Genomic DNA, 13,870 nt, shown 5'->3' on the forward strand with positions numbered 1-13,870 from the left:
TTATCAGTTTGAATCATGTAACTCGGTCCACGCGTTTAGAGATAATTAAGAATTAGTATAGTGAAAATGTAAACAGCCAGAGATTTATTAATAAGTACCTACTGTTATAAAATGTAAGAAGATTAAACTTACCACAACCGGTGACATTACTTGTTTTTTCTCTGTTTCTCTCCCTTCTATAAGAACTCAAAAGACTTTTCATTTTCAATTTTAAAGCTGCTTTTGGTTGTACGAATGTTTTTGCTATTTCATCCCATAGATCTTCTCTCACATTATTATTGTGATATTCTTTACGTCTAGTGTCCCATAATGGACTATGGGAGCCATAAATTTCAATAAGACGAATTGCTGTTTCATTATCCATTTTATTTGATAAAATACGTCCGTCCACACACAACCACTGGCGAACCAACACTAACACCGTTCGCGGCGATCGTCGCGCGCGGCAGGTAGCTCGCGGCTGCCGCGCGCGGCAATCGTCCAATCATAGCGCGGCAAGCCGCGCGCGGCAGCCGCGCTCGAATGCCGCTTTATGTTTGGACACACCTTAAACGCAACTCCAATTGAACTTTTTTAATTCTAGCAAAGTTTTTTTTAGTAGGTGCTCCTCTTCCATCATCTCCATTTGTCTTTTTTTCATTGGGCATTACTGTCTAAAATGTCTTGTTGGACACTGATATTTCTGGAACAGAAACATCACATAAATGTTGATAAGCCATGGCCCATGGCCTATAAAAACCAAAAAAAATATGTAAATAGGAATTTCAACTTACTTTTTTTTTAAATTAATTTTCTTGGCCCTGCTTTCCTCAGGTGCCACATAGTTAGGTTCTTCTGAAAATAATAAGAGTATTTAGATATAGATTAATCATATTAATGGTACATAATTATCATCATGAATAGCGACTAGGAGTAACATATTTTACCTCGCTCCTCTACTCGTACAATTCATATTTGAGGAACTTCTGAACTAGTACCAGGTATTGGTACTGGCACTGGTGAAGGTTGCACTGGCACAGGTAGAACCTAAAAGTAAAGCAAACTTTAATACCAGGTAGTGACCATCTGACCTTGCATGAAAATGTAGTAGGATCACAGTAGGATAGATAAGTTGGCAGGTGTGTCTATTAACAATTATAGACTTCAGTAAAACTGGGGATGATATGCAGAAGAATGCCTTAGTATTTAAAAAAATAGTTATTTACCATGGCATCACTGTCATAATCATTATAAGTGATTATAAAATCTTGAGGAGCGATGGCCATCACCTCCAGGTCCTCTGCGGAAGGTGAAGGTGGCTTCTCACCTCCTCCCGTTGCTGTTTGTGCCCGCTTGTGTGCAGACACGTTGGCCTTGGCCGCCAGCTTCATCCTCTTCCAGGCTAATTTTATTTCCGATTTTCCCCTTCCCTTTCCCGTTAGTTCATTTAATCTGAAAGAAAATAGCAAGTAGCTTAGTATATCTCTTATTTACTGTACATATATGTAATATACCTGGGTATTGCATTTACAAACTTTTACTTACTTTCTAGTTATATTTTTCCACTCTTTGGTTTTCGCCATATTTATGGATGTATTAGTCGATTTATTTTCAATGATATGTGCCGCTTGAGCAATTATATCTCTCAATACCTCCTACAATTCAAGAAAGAAATAAGTAATCAAATAAGGTACGTAATGCAAGTAGAGTTGTAGAAGTAGGTACACTTGTTTGATTCTATAATGACAAAAATAATGGGAACACAAGAATTACTAGGTAACACTTACTTTTTCTTCGGGACTCCAGTTTTCCGCCCTTTTTTCTTATGAGCATCCATAATAGATACGGTGTACGTGAATATAATTTATAAAACCACAACAAAGTTTTCTTGCTTTCCCAACCACAAGTACCAAGACTCAAGACTTCGCGCCTTCGCGGTTCGCTCCTAAAATAAGACCGTTTCGTTTCACTCTCTTTCTTTATGTATAATAACAAGTTAAGATAATTTGGACAAAAAATATACGAAGTTTTGCATATTATTATATCAGATTTAATTAAACAGATAAGAATAAATAAAATTTAATTATAATAGCTCATGTTGTATTACATAACTTTTTTCTAATTGACGGTTGGAGCGGAGTGGACTGTATGTGGTTGGTTTGTAGGCCCTGGGGGTGCTTGAAGCTCGTGGGAGTAATAATAAACGGGAATTGTGATTGATCCGTGTATTTTCGTGTGAAGAGCAGAAACGGAAGAGGAAGTTGAACATAGACAATGATATGAAATATAGAAAACATAGATAATAATCATAGATAATTAATGTTGCTAGCCAACATGCTGCGGCCTCACAAGATGAGAAAACAAATAACATTTTTCTTAATAAATGTATGAAATATAACTATGTGCCTATGTACTTAACACCTTTAGGTATCAATTTACTTTTACAATAATGGTTTTTTAATAATATACCTATACGTATTTGGAAATAACATTCAAAACACAACATTAAGTATATTAACAACTGATGTTATACTGTATTAACAACAAAGGGAAATTACACATGTAGTTATCTAATAAAACACAATAATAACAATGGTGTTAACAAACAAGTTTAACAATAACATCAAAGCTAGGTTGAATTATAACTACATTAACAAGTAGGTACTTAAAATTAATTACTTACTAAATATTATCCTCAATAGGTAATATGCAAATTTTATTTATAGCCCTAATGTGAGACTTATTATTAGGAGTTCTCACTTCTACAGCTCTAACCTTGCTGTCATGCCCGGGGAAGAGTTTTACAATCCTGGCCATGGGCCACATCATTGGAGGTGTGTTGTCCTCTTTTAAAATAACTAGACTACCTAGTTTAACATTACATACATCAAATTTCTACTTAGGTCTATTTTGTAATACATTTAAATAGTTTTTGTGCCAGACTTTCCAAAATGATTGTTTGATTTGAGTACAAATTTGCCAAAACTTTAATCTATTTTGTGGGATATTAGTGATATCGCTTTCAGGGTACATCATTAAGACGTTACCAATTAAAAAATGACCTGGTGTAAGGTAAGAGTAGTCAGTTGGGTCAGCGGTCAAGGGTAGCAACGGTCTAGAGTTGAGGACTGCTTCGATTTCACACAGCACAGTACTTAACTGTTCGTAGGTTAACACATTTTTACCTATCACCCTTTTCAGGTGGTACTTTGTACTTTTCACGGACGATTCCCATAAACCTCCGTACGTCGCTGAATAACATGGTATGTAATGGAATTGAATACCCTGTTGAGAAGCGAAATTATAAACTTGCTGACGGTGATTTTGTGAGTTTTGCAACTTATAGAGTTCGTTTAATTGATTATTGGCACCTTTGAATGTGCTAGCATTGTCACAATGTATTTCAGTCATAAGACCTCTCCTCGAAATTTGTCTTCGCAGGCAAGCGAGAAACGTGTCGGTGGTTAAATCTGAAGCTAGCTCGAGGTGAATAGCTTTTGTTGTAAAACATACAAAAACGCAGATGTAACCTTTTCCAATTACTGAACGTCTTACGCGTGACAATTTAACATCGATAGGTCCAGCGAAGTCTACACCTACTCGCACGAAAGCTCTATTGGTAGAGGTTACTCTACTAGCCGGTAATGAACCCATGAGTTGTTTGGCTACCGTAGCCTTTTGTCTGAAACATGTAATACATTTGTGAGTTATTTTTTTAACTTCTGATAATCCATTACAAATCCAAAATCTTTGATTTAAACTAGATAATAATAGCTTAGGGCCTGCGTGCAGTAGTCTTTCATGCTCACTTCTAATAAGCAGTGTAGTAATGTGAGATTCTCTTGGTAATATAACTGGATGTTTTTGGTTGTAAGTTATATCAGCATGGTCAAGTGCCAAGGCAAGTGCAAGGCCTTCGTTATCTACAAAAGGATGTAAATTTGACAAGTTTCCTTTTAGATTGTTATTTTTGCACAAAGAATCTATCTCTGTTTCGAAATATTTATGTTGTTCGTACTTTATTATAAGCATTAAAGCGGAATTTAATTCAGCACTAGACAAATAGTCGTGATTTATTTTAGTTTTATTTTTATTCATATTGTTTAGAAATCGCAATATGTATGCTAAGAGTCTAACCATCTTTCTAAGATCAGAACAATTGCTGACTAAGCGCTCCAACACATACTCGAGCGGGCCTGTGTGAGACCCGTGGTCGCTGGAGAGCACCAAGCAGTGCTTCACTTCTGGTAAATCAGATGAAGTGTTCGTTTCAGTAATAGGAAAGTTATACTCACTGTCATTCAGGAAACGTGGGCCGTGCCACCATTGCTCGCAACTTGACAGCTCATGCGGCCTGACGCCTCTGCTTACGAGGTCAGCTGGGTTATTATCAGTACTAATATACAACCATTGCCAGCTGACGGTGTGCTGACGGATTACATTTACTCTGTTTGCGACATATGCTTGTAAATTCGTTAATTCCATTTTGAGCCATGCTAGGACAATCTGTGAGTCACTAAATAAGTAAACTTTGTTCACATTAACTTTTAATTTTAATGTGTCGTATGTTTTCGACATTAATTTAGATAACAATAGTGCGGCCTTCAATTCGAGCCTTGGCACTGTCATCCCCTTTTTTTGAATAGGGTTTATTCTAGACTTAGAACAGAGTAGATGTAACGTGGTATTACCTGTTGGGGTGGTTACTCGCAGATAGATGCAACAACCGTGTGCCGTGGAACTGGATGCATCTGCAAACCCGATCAACTCCACTGTGTCTTCGTCTGAAAACCTTACATTTCTATTGATTTGAATTGGTTCCATGACTCTTAAGTCTTCGGTGAATTGGATCCATTCCCTTTCTACATCAGTTGGAGGGCATGAATTCCAATCTGTGTTGTTGATCCATAACTTCTGCATTATTGATTTTGCTACTACTATTATCGGATTGATGAAACCGATCGGATCGTAGCACCTACCTATATAACTAAGTATGCTTCTTTTTGTGAGTAGATTTGTATCGAACGTTCCTGGTGAAGTTATGATAAAATTATCCTCCTTAGTATTAATCTGAAGACCTAGGGTTTTCATATTGTAGTTGTCTTTTTGCAAATCAATACTGTCAAAGTGTTGATCCTCCAATGGTATATCTGACAAAACCAACTCGTTGTTGGAGGACCACTTATGAGTGTTAAAACTGCCTAAACTCAATAACGAGCATAATTGTTGTTTAGCTTCACGTACTGTGGCTAAATCATTGTGAGAATACAACACGTCGTCGACATAAGTGTTGTTCCTTAGTATGAATGCAGCTAAGGGATATTCATTCTCATACCTGTTAGCTAGTTCTATTAAACATCTAGTAGCTAAATAACTCGAACTCTTGAGACCATAGGTTACCCTATCTAGTCTAATGCATTTTATTGGTTGACTGGGATCATCCCTCCAGAGAATGTTTTGCAGCGATGTGAACGCTGGATCTACCAGGATGTTCCTGAACATGCGCTTGATGTCTGAGGTAATGGTATACCTACCTAATCTGAACAACAGCATAATATCAAATAGATCTCTCTGAACCACAGGACCATTCAACTGTAAGTCATTCAATGATACTTTTTTGTTTGTTTTCATGCTCGCATCAAACACCGAGCGTACTTTTGTTGTTTTACTCTCTGGCTTAATTATTGCATGGTGAGGCATGTAGTAAGCTGCCTGTTTATTGATGTCATACATCTCAATGTCGACATAGTGACCATGACCAAGAGATAAAAATTCATGTATGAATTGTTTATATTGCATGAATAGCTCTGGGTTTGCCATTAATTTCTTTTCTAAGTTATGAAATCTTTTCAGAGCCAAATTAAATGAATCACCTAGTGTCTCTTTTACTTCAGACAGAGGTAATTTCAAGGGCAATGGAACTTGAAACTGTTTATCTTTGAGTTCTACTGAATTTTGGAATATTTGCTCACAGAGCTCATGTTCTGGAGACTTCTCTGAAAATATTTAAGGTACTTTTTCATTTGTCCAAAATTGGCCTAGTGTTTCATTGAGATCCATTTCACATTTTAGCTCTACCTTATTACATAATATTTGACCCTTAATGGAACCTGTCGGCAGACTCCCTCCGATGATGTGGCCGAAGTGTGTGTTAAAGATGTGCAGATCATTCTGAGCTGGCGACTGCTTCCCGCTGTTGTTGGCAGGAGTCACACTGCTCTTCTCCGGCAGTAGCACCTGAAACATTATGTTGGCACCCATTAACATGTGAATGTCACTTGGCACATTGAATTGCTCGTCTGCCCATTCAATGTTAGATGGAAGCTGTAACTCATCTAAATTGATTTTAGATTGGGGCAGTTGAGAGGTAATCTGATCGGTGACGTGACAGGTTACTGTGGTCTTGAAGGCTGATTTCAGTGAATGAATCTCCAACGGGACGCAGTATTTCAAATGGTTCTTTGCATTTGATATGCCTATTATATTTGTGGCACTTTGTTTGGGAGTTAAACCCAAGAGCTGGACTAGTTTTGAAGTGACTATTGAAACTTGAGATCCACTGTCCAGTAGTGCTTTGAAATGAACCTCTGTACCATCCTTTGCAATAGCCTTCACTCTAGCTGTGGGTAAAAGTACATTACTGTTATTATTGCCTGTTAAAGTAACAGGAGGTGCGAGGGCAGGCTCATTGTAATGCACCAGAGTGTTGTGGGGTCCTTTGCACTCAGCACATCTGAAGTGAAACCTACACTTTGAAAAATGCGCACCAAGACAGACATTGCACAGCTTATTTTGTTTAACAAAATCTATCCTCTCCTTGCTCGCCATCAACTGAAACTGTTTGCAATTAAATAGCTTATGATTTGTCGACTTACAATTTAAGCAGGTTGGCGGCTTGTCAGCTGCGGCTGCGTGTGCTGCTACCTTCCCGTATCTTGCTTGGGGTTGTTGTTGGTGAAGACCCTGGTCGGTGGCCTCCAGCGCCAGAGCCCTTTTGTCCAGATAGCAGAGTAAATCCTCCAGGCTGGGTTCGGCGTCCAGGTCCCGCTCGAGTTGATATGCCCGAGACGTATAACCATCTAATTTGCGCAGAATTATACATGTTAGTATGTGATCCCAGTATATGATGTTTGGATTGTGATTTTTTATGGCGGCTACTTGTTGCCTAATAGCTGATACAAATTCTCTTAAGTTGCCTGCTGTTGATTTTCCTACGGTCCTCAAATCCAGAAGGTTGCATATATGTTCATTGACAATTCTGTTCTTATTCTCATATCTATTTTTAAGGAGTTTAAGAGCTTCCTGATAGCTTTCACCTACCAATGGCAGGTTCTTGATGAGATCAAAAGGCTCTTCTCTCACAAATGATCTGAGATAATACAGTTTTTGGATGTTATCTAGACTATTGTTGTTGTCAATTAGTGACATGAATATGTTTATAAATGGTACATAATCTATGAATTTACCTGTGAAAGTTTGTATGTCTATAGGAGGTAACTTTATTGCACTTGTAGCTGGAGTTGAAGGTACAGTTGCCGCTGGAATCTGAGGTGGTGACCGTGAATTTATCTCTTTGTTTAAAATGGTGGCAATCGTATTAAACTGGTCTTCTACACTTGCGAAATCCTCAGAATTTTCGTGATCTATGCACAAGATTTCTTTGCTGAGGGATTCGTACTCCAGAAATGCACTATTTACTTTATCCAATTTAAGTTTCAAAGTTTCTAGCGGCAACTGTGACAACTCATTTCTAACGAAGCTATATAAACGTGTAATGGTACCTTTTACGAAGCCCCTTGCGGATTTTAGCTTTTTTAAATCCATTTTTGGTTGTAAATACAATTGCACCACTTAACTTTTAGCAGTTATAGTCACTAATACTAAAATATTGTTCGATGTCAACCGAAAAATGGCGGCGTGAGTTGAATTTTCTGCTTTGCACTTTGCGTTTGCGACTTTGACGGCTGCGGCGGCTCGGCTGACAGTCGGCGGTATCTTCGTGCGCCGGATGCTCTCGGCCCGCAGAATCGCGCGCGCCGATTGGTCGATGGCACTGTTCTCAGCGCAGACTCGCAGATTCGTTGATGTTGTTGATTGAAACGTTGTTTCTTTTGGTCTGTGAATTTAAGTTAGTCTTGACCTGTACTAACTTTAGACCAGGTTTAAACCAAGACTTTCTGGTCCTGGTTTAAACCTGGTTTAAGTTAAGTTTTTATAATAAGGCTGTATGGGTTCGGAAACACTAATTTGTTGTTGTGTAGGTTATTTTTTTTTTGAGGTGTGTTCGTTTTAGTAAAAATGAGTGGTTGGGTACGGTTGAAACGATATTTGTGGGTACGGTTGAAACAATGAGTTCATATTATTTTCTTATTTTTTAGATGCCGAGAGTACGTGTAAGGAAGACTTTGAGGGCGCAGATCGACTTGTTGCAGTACAAAAACGCTTATGAAGAGGTAAAAGCAGGATATTCATTGCGGACAGCTGCGGAGAAGCATGGAGTAAACCACTGTTCGCTCTTAAGGTATGTAAGAAAGCGAGATGCATCTGGTGGAGAAGAAAATCAAGACATGGGGTACAATGCACACAACCGAGTTTTCAATGAACAGCAAGAGCGGGACCTTTCAAAATACTTGATTCGCTGTGCAGATATATATTTCGGCCTTACGAAAAAGGATGTACTAAAATTAGCATACGAACTTACCATTAAGTATAATTTGGAACGACCCCGTACTTGGGATGACAAATTGGTGGCTGGTGAAGAATGGTTTCGTATGAAGAGAAACCCTGAGCTTTCAGTACGGGCGGCCCAAGCTACAAGCCTCTCAAGAGCGACTAGCTTCAACAAAAGCAACGTAGATGCTTTCTATGATAATCTGACGATCGTCATGGATCGCGATAATTTTGGGCCACAAGATATATATAACGCCGACGAAACAGGCATTACCACAGTACAGAAGCCCAATAGTGTGGTAGCAAGGCGGTGTGCTAGACAAGTGGGTTCTGTGACTTCAGCCGAAAGAGGCACACTTGTCACAGTTGCCTTTGCGTGGAATGCCATCGGAAATGTCATTCCTCCCTTCTTCGTCTTTCCAAGAGTGCGCTTTCAAGAACATTTTGTTAGAGATGGACCCGTAGGATCTGCTGGAGGTGAAAACCCCTCTGGCTGGATGCAAGACAAGACATTTTTAAATTTTTTGGTGCACTTTAAAAAATATAAAAATGCATCCCCTTTACATAAAGTCAGGCCTGTGTCACTCCGCGCGTGGGCGGCGCAGGCGCCAGCCTGGCGCCTGCCCCATCGAGGGGGCGAATCTAGTCGGCCGCCGCAAGCGGAAGACGATACACGCGCGCGCTATTTGTTCCTATTTCGTACTAGTTTATTTTATTTATTTATAAATGTCGTATTTAGGTATTTATTAAAATTTATGAATAGAAAAATGGACATAAAAAGAAAAAAAACAGCAAAATACTGTGCCGTATTTAATTGCTTAAATACGGATCGTGATCCAATTTTTTTTTTAGATTACCAAAAGATGCTGACAGGTAAAACTAATCTAAGTATTTTATTGATTTCTTCTACGAGTACGTTCCTTATTTGAAATGAAATTAATCCGAACTACAAACCCTTTTTTTCTCCATGTTGAACAAAGTCTATTCCAATTTTGTTTTCGTTTAAGTATTAAATTTACAGACACAACTACCTTCAAAATGTATTAATGAATCGATTATAAAATGTGCGCTGAGTGGGATTAGTGCTTAACGAAACTAACACGTTCTGTATCATAACATAAATTATATGCATAATAACGAAAAAAAAATCATGTTTTCACAAAATTGAATGTTTTAGGTACTTAGATTCATACATATTTTATGTACTTCAAAATATCTTAACTATGAAATTGTTATTGTTTTTACTGGTTATTTTCAATAGAAAAAAAGTTTGGAATAGCTTTGTATTCTAAATTCAAATTAATTTTGTTTTAAAACATGACATTCTTTTTACAAAGTCAGTCCGTTGCTTAGTAAACGTTGTAGTCTGTGGTGCTGAGGCAACCCTAAGGTGGCTTCTTTTTCAATGCGTATAACCACGTATAACTTATTATGCACCGTAGTCCAGTGAAATAAGGCGCATATTCCCTCAAAAATTAATTGGTAGGTAAGTAAATAAAAACGTGTGCGGCTGGAACGCGATCTAAATTAGATCTTATTGCTTATGGGATGGAGTCATATTTCTTTGCAAGCCATTGCGAAGATGGACTTCTGTACCTGGTACTAGTTATTATTCTGTGATAAAGTGTTACTTGTGCTCGATAACCACTCGTCGTACATACATATTAACTCACTGGACTTTTGCAAGGTCTATGGCATTGTCTTACTAAGTTTCCCTCCCCATTGCTCACACAAGCTCCAGCCGCTTGATCGATCTGCATACGGCCCTTTAAAGAAAGCTATAAATTCAACCTCTGATGCATGGATGCGTAACAATCCAGGAAAGACAATGTCAATTTATGACATCCCAGGTATTGTAGCGTCTGCTATGCCAGTTGCTCTTACACCATCAAACATTCAAGCTGGATTTCGTAAAACGGGAATTTACCCATATAATCGGAATCTATTTACTGAACACGATTTTGCGCCTGCATTTGTAACAGATAGGCCAAACCCCGAAAATATAACAGAGGCTGAGTTTGCTCCTATAATTAATACTAGGCCAACTGAAGATGAAACGCCGCCATTATCGCCTTCTATCTTGAGTAATGAACCACCGGTAGAGACAGCGGTTGAATTTTATGCTATAAATAGTTCACCAGTCCTAAGAACAGAACAGGAACATATTGCTGAAGGGCAATCGCAAGCTTTTAAAACACCACCTAGATGTCAAAGCAGCATAAGTGTTCAGCAATCTTCGCCAAAACCATCTACAAGTGCTCAACCAATGTGTTTGAGAGATAATGAAGTATTTTCAGCAGAACAAATACGACCTTTACCAAAAGCTCCTCCAAGGAAATCTAAAAAAGGGCGAAAACTCAGGAAGTCAACTATTTACACTCATACACCCGAGAAAGAAGAGATAAGAATGGAACATGAAATAAGAATGAAACGGACCAAAGCTAAGCAAGTTAAGAAAACATTTGATGAGTAAAAACAAGGAAAATCACCACAAAGGGGTCAAAAAATAATACACAGCAGGAATCATCATCAGAAGAAGAGGAATGTTTCTGCCTTGTTTGTATGTCACCGTATTCAGAGAGCAGATCTAGAGAAAAGTGGATACAATGCGCCTCTTGTAAACTATGGGCTCACGAAGAGTGCACAGAAGGTGGGCTTAGCTATGTTTGCCACAACTGTGACTCAGATTAATCCCAAATCTTGATTTATGTTAAATTTATGATTTGAAAACATTATATTTTCTTTCTTTTTTCCAAATTTGGATTGGGATTTAGGTTGGTTTTGTTAACTATATTTTTTATGTTTAGTTTTAAGATTGTCAATTTGTCACTGACAGTGTAAAGGCTGATTAAAGTTAACGTTAAGTTTATTAAAACAATGAAGATAATTTTTACAATTTATTTTTGTTTGGTTAATTTTAATTGAAAAGTGTTATTAGTTCTGTTGCTTTTGTTAACTACGTTTTTTTTTATTATTTAGTTTTAATATTGTCACCGAGAACGTTAGGTTAAGGCTGATTAAAGTTATCGTTAAGTTCAGAGGTGTTGCGTCAGGCTAAGGTTGGTGGCATCGAAGCTTATCTTATGAGACGACAACTGCGCTGGTGTGGTCATGTCTCCCGCATGTCCGATGACAGGCTCGCGAAACGCGTATTCTATTCGGAGCTCCGTGAAGGCACGCGCAAGCGAGGTGGGCAGTTCCTTCGATACAAGGACGTAATGAAAAGGCACATGAAGAGATGCGGCATAGACCCGAACAGCTGGGAGGAGACTGCAGCTGAACGCCCAAAATGGAGACATCTTGTGCAAGGAAATGTCTTCACTTTTGAGGAGCAGCGGCGAACAGACCTGGACACAAGAAGAGACGAACTAAAAGCCAGACCACCTGCGGCTATCGTATACAATTACGAAAATGGTTCACTGAAATGTGAAATGTGCGGTCGAACATTTACCGCCAAGATTGGCTACATAAGCCACATCCGGGCACACCAACGAAGCCTAAATCTTCATTAGCAGTCGCCGTAGCCGTATCGGCTTGGAAGACATCATCATCCTTAGGAAATATAATATCATTGTTACTCAACACAATTACAGGTGTACGATTAACAAACGAATAGCATCATCTAAAAATTTAACTTTGACATTCATCGTGTCGCCGCCAAACAACATTTTAATAGTTTCGAAAGCTGAATTTTCACATTGAGAAAAATGCAAATTACAGCATCAAAAAAGTAATTTTTACCAGCATTTGGCGGAGACAATATAAACATACATTTTTTTTAGGTATTAATTTATCAATTATACAGTACAAATCATTTAAATATCTCTTACCTTATTGTGATCATTATTAAATTGATAATTAATCAAATCACCTGCTATTCTTAAACTTTGATCAGTATTATAATAATAATCACTTAAATCTTTTACTCCACAATTAAAGTATAATATATCACTTTTTTTTATATTTTTGTACAAAATCATAAAAAGCCATGTCACACAATTGTCTTTGAAACAATCTCTGTACAGCCTTTATGTGCGTATGATTTAACGGTAAGTATTTCCACTTTGAACTGAACCAATTAGTACTGTTAAAAATATTCCAGGAGCTGATCTCCTTTTGATCCTTTACAACGTTTGGTATACTTGTGACCTGCTTGGTCACCATGTGAACTACTTTGATCACTGCCATCTCCAGTGGATCGATGTGGCGTGTTTCCACCAATGTTACCTGTCTAAGTTGCTTATTTTCGCGTATGAATATACTTCTAATTTCATCACATTGTGTCCAGTTTCGCCCGGCGATTTCAAAGTGTATTGCACTCCGTTCATAACTTTCGAAATAGATTGCGAGATTGAGCCAGTGCTCTGCTGAAAATTGTGAACTCCGAAGAACTCTGCAATTAAGTCTCGGTCTTCCACACAATTCTCTGATTTCTTTAATTCGTTGACATCTTCACGTTGATCCAATGTATGATCAATCGTGGACAATGTGGTAGTGGTTGTTTCCGTGATTACTGACCCAGAAGATTGTACCTTTGAAAGCACTATTTAAAATAACGTCTGAAATACTTGCATCGCATCATTAATTGCGATAATGTCATGTACAATCCTGAATCGAAGAGGATTTGCCTGAATGTATCCCATGATACGCTCTCTAACTTTTTCTCTTTCTGTTTGTGCACTATTGATTTCAATATTGTCTTCCAATATGAAGTCACTTTCATAAATAATCTCTTCATTTCCAAATCTTTTTTGTTCATTGCTTCTTGACACAGTATTAATATCTCCATCAGATTCTGAACCATCGTTTTCATCCAAAATAATTCCAACACTCCAAGGAAACTCTCGGCATCCGGATCGGGCATGTCCGCGAGAACACGAGGCTTCTTCGGAGATGTTGCTCGTTTTTTCGTTGCTTTTCGTTTTCTTGTTGATTGGTCGATTTTCGTTTCGGTAGTTAACTCCAGTTCCGACACAAACGTCTGAGCTTCCTGTCCGAATTGATCCTGGTTCTCCACTTCGGCTATTGTGTTCTTCAGGTCCATATTTTTCTTGTTCAATAGCAAAAATTCCGCTAGGTTGTTCCCTTCGTTCTCGCTTGAGTCCGAATGGATTGTTTCCAAATCTTGAGTTGTCGAGGCGAACGTCACTGATAAATTCTTTCCGCCGCGTTTTCCGCTGCTTGTTGATGGACTTGTAAGGAAGAAACAAAGAAATGTACA

At 38.2% G+C, this 13,870-nt stretch overlaps 1 protein-coding gene and 1 long non-coding RNA gene across 4 annotated transcripts; both read right to left on the bottom strand.

The window, feature by feature from the left end:
- Positions 1 to 144: 144 nt before the first annotated feature.
- On the bottom strand, positions 145 to 3,868 carry LOC105398697. Of its 3 annotated transcripts, none has more exons than XR_007266986.1 (5): positions 1,767 to 3,868; positions 1,525 to 1,634; positions 1,206 to 1,431; positions 774 to 1,026; positions 145 to 682 (listed from the first exon to the last, which is right to left on the bottom strand). It is a non-coding gene; the product is annotated as an uncharacterized LOC105398697 (long non-coding RNA). The 3 variants fall into 3 exon arrangements; XR_007266985.1 differs by having other exon boundaries at positions 774 to 834; positions 927 to 1,026; positions 1,525 to 3,868; XR_007266984.1 differs by having other exon boundaries at positions 1,525 to 3,868.
- A 753-nt stretch (positions 3,869 to 4,621) lies between these two features.
- On the bottom strand, positions 4,622 to 7,516 carry LOC105389040. Its single transcript, XM_038120452.2, has 2 exons — positions 6,855 to 7,516; positions 4,622 to 6,216 (listed from the first exon to the last, which is right to left on the bottom strand). The coding sequence occupies exons 1-2, from the start codon at positions 7,405 to 7,407 to the stop codon at positions 6,146 to 6,148; spliced, it is 624 nt and encodes a 207-aa protein (XP_037976380.2). The 5' UTR covers positions 7,408 to 7,516; the 3' UTR covers positions 4,622 to 6,145.
- Between the last annotated feature and the right edge of the window lie 6,354 nt (positions 7,517 to 13,870).

This window comes from Plutella xylostella, chromosome 14 (genome assembly GCF_932276165.1).
Source record: "Plutella xylostella chromosome 14, ilPluXylo3.1, whole genome shotgun sequence".
Taxonomy (NCBI): domain Eukaryota; kingdom Metazoa; phylum Arthropoda; class Insecta; order Lepidoptera; family Plutellidae; genus Plutella; species Plutella xylostella.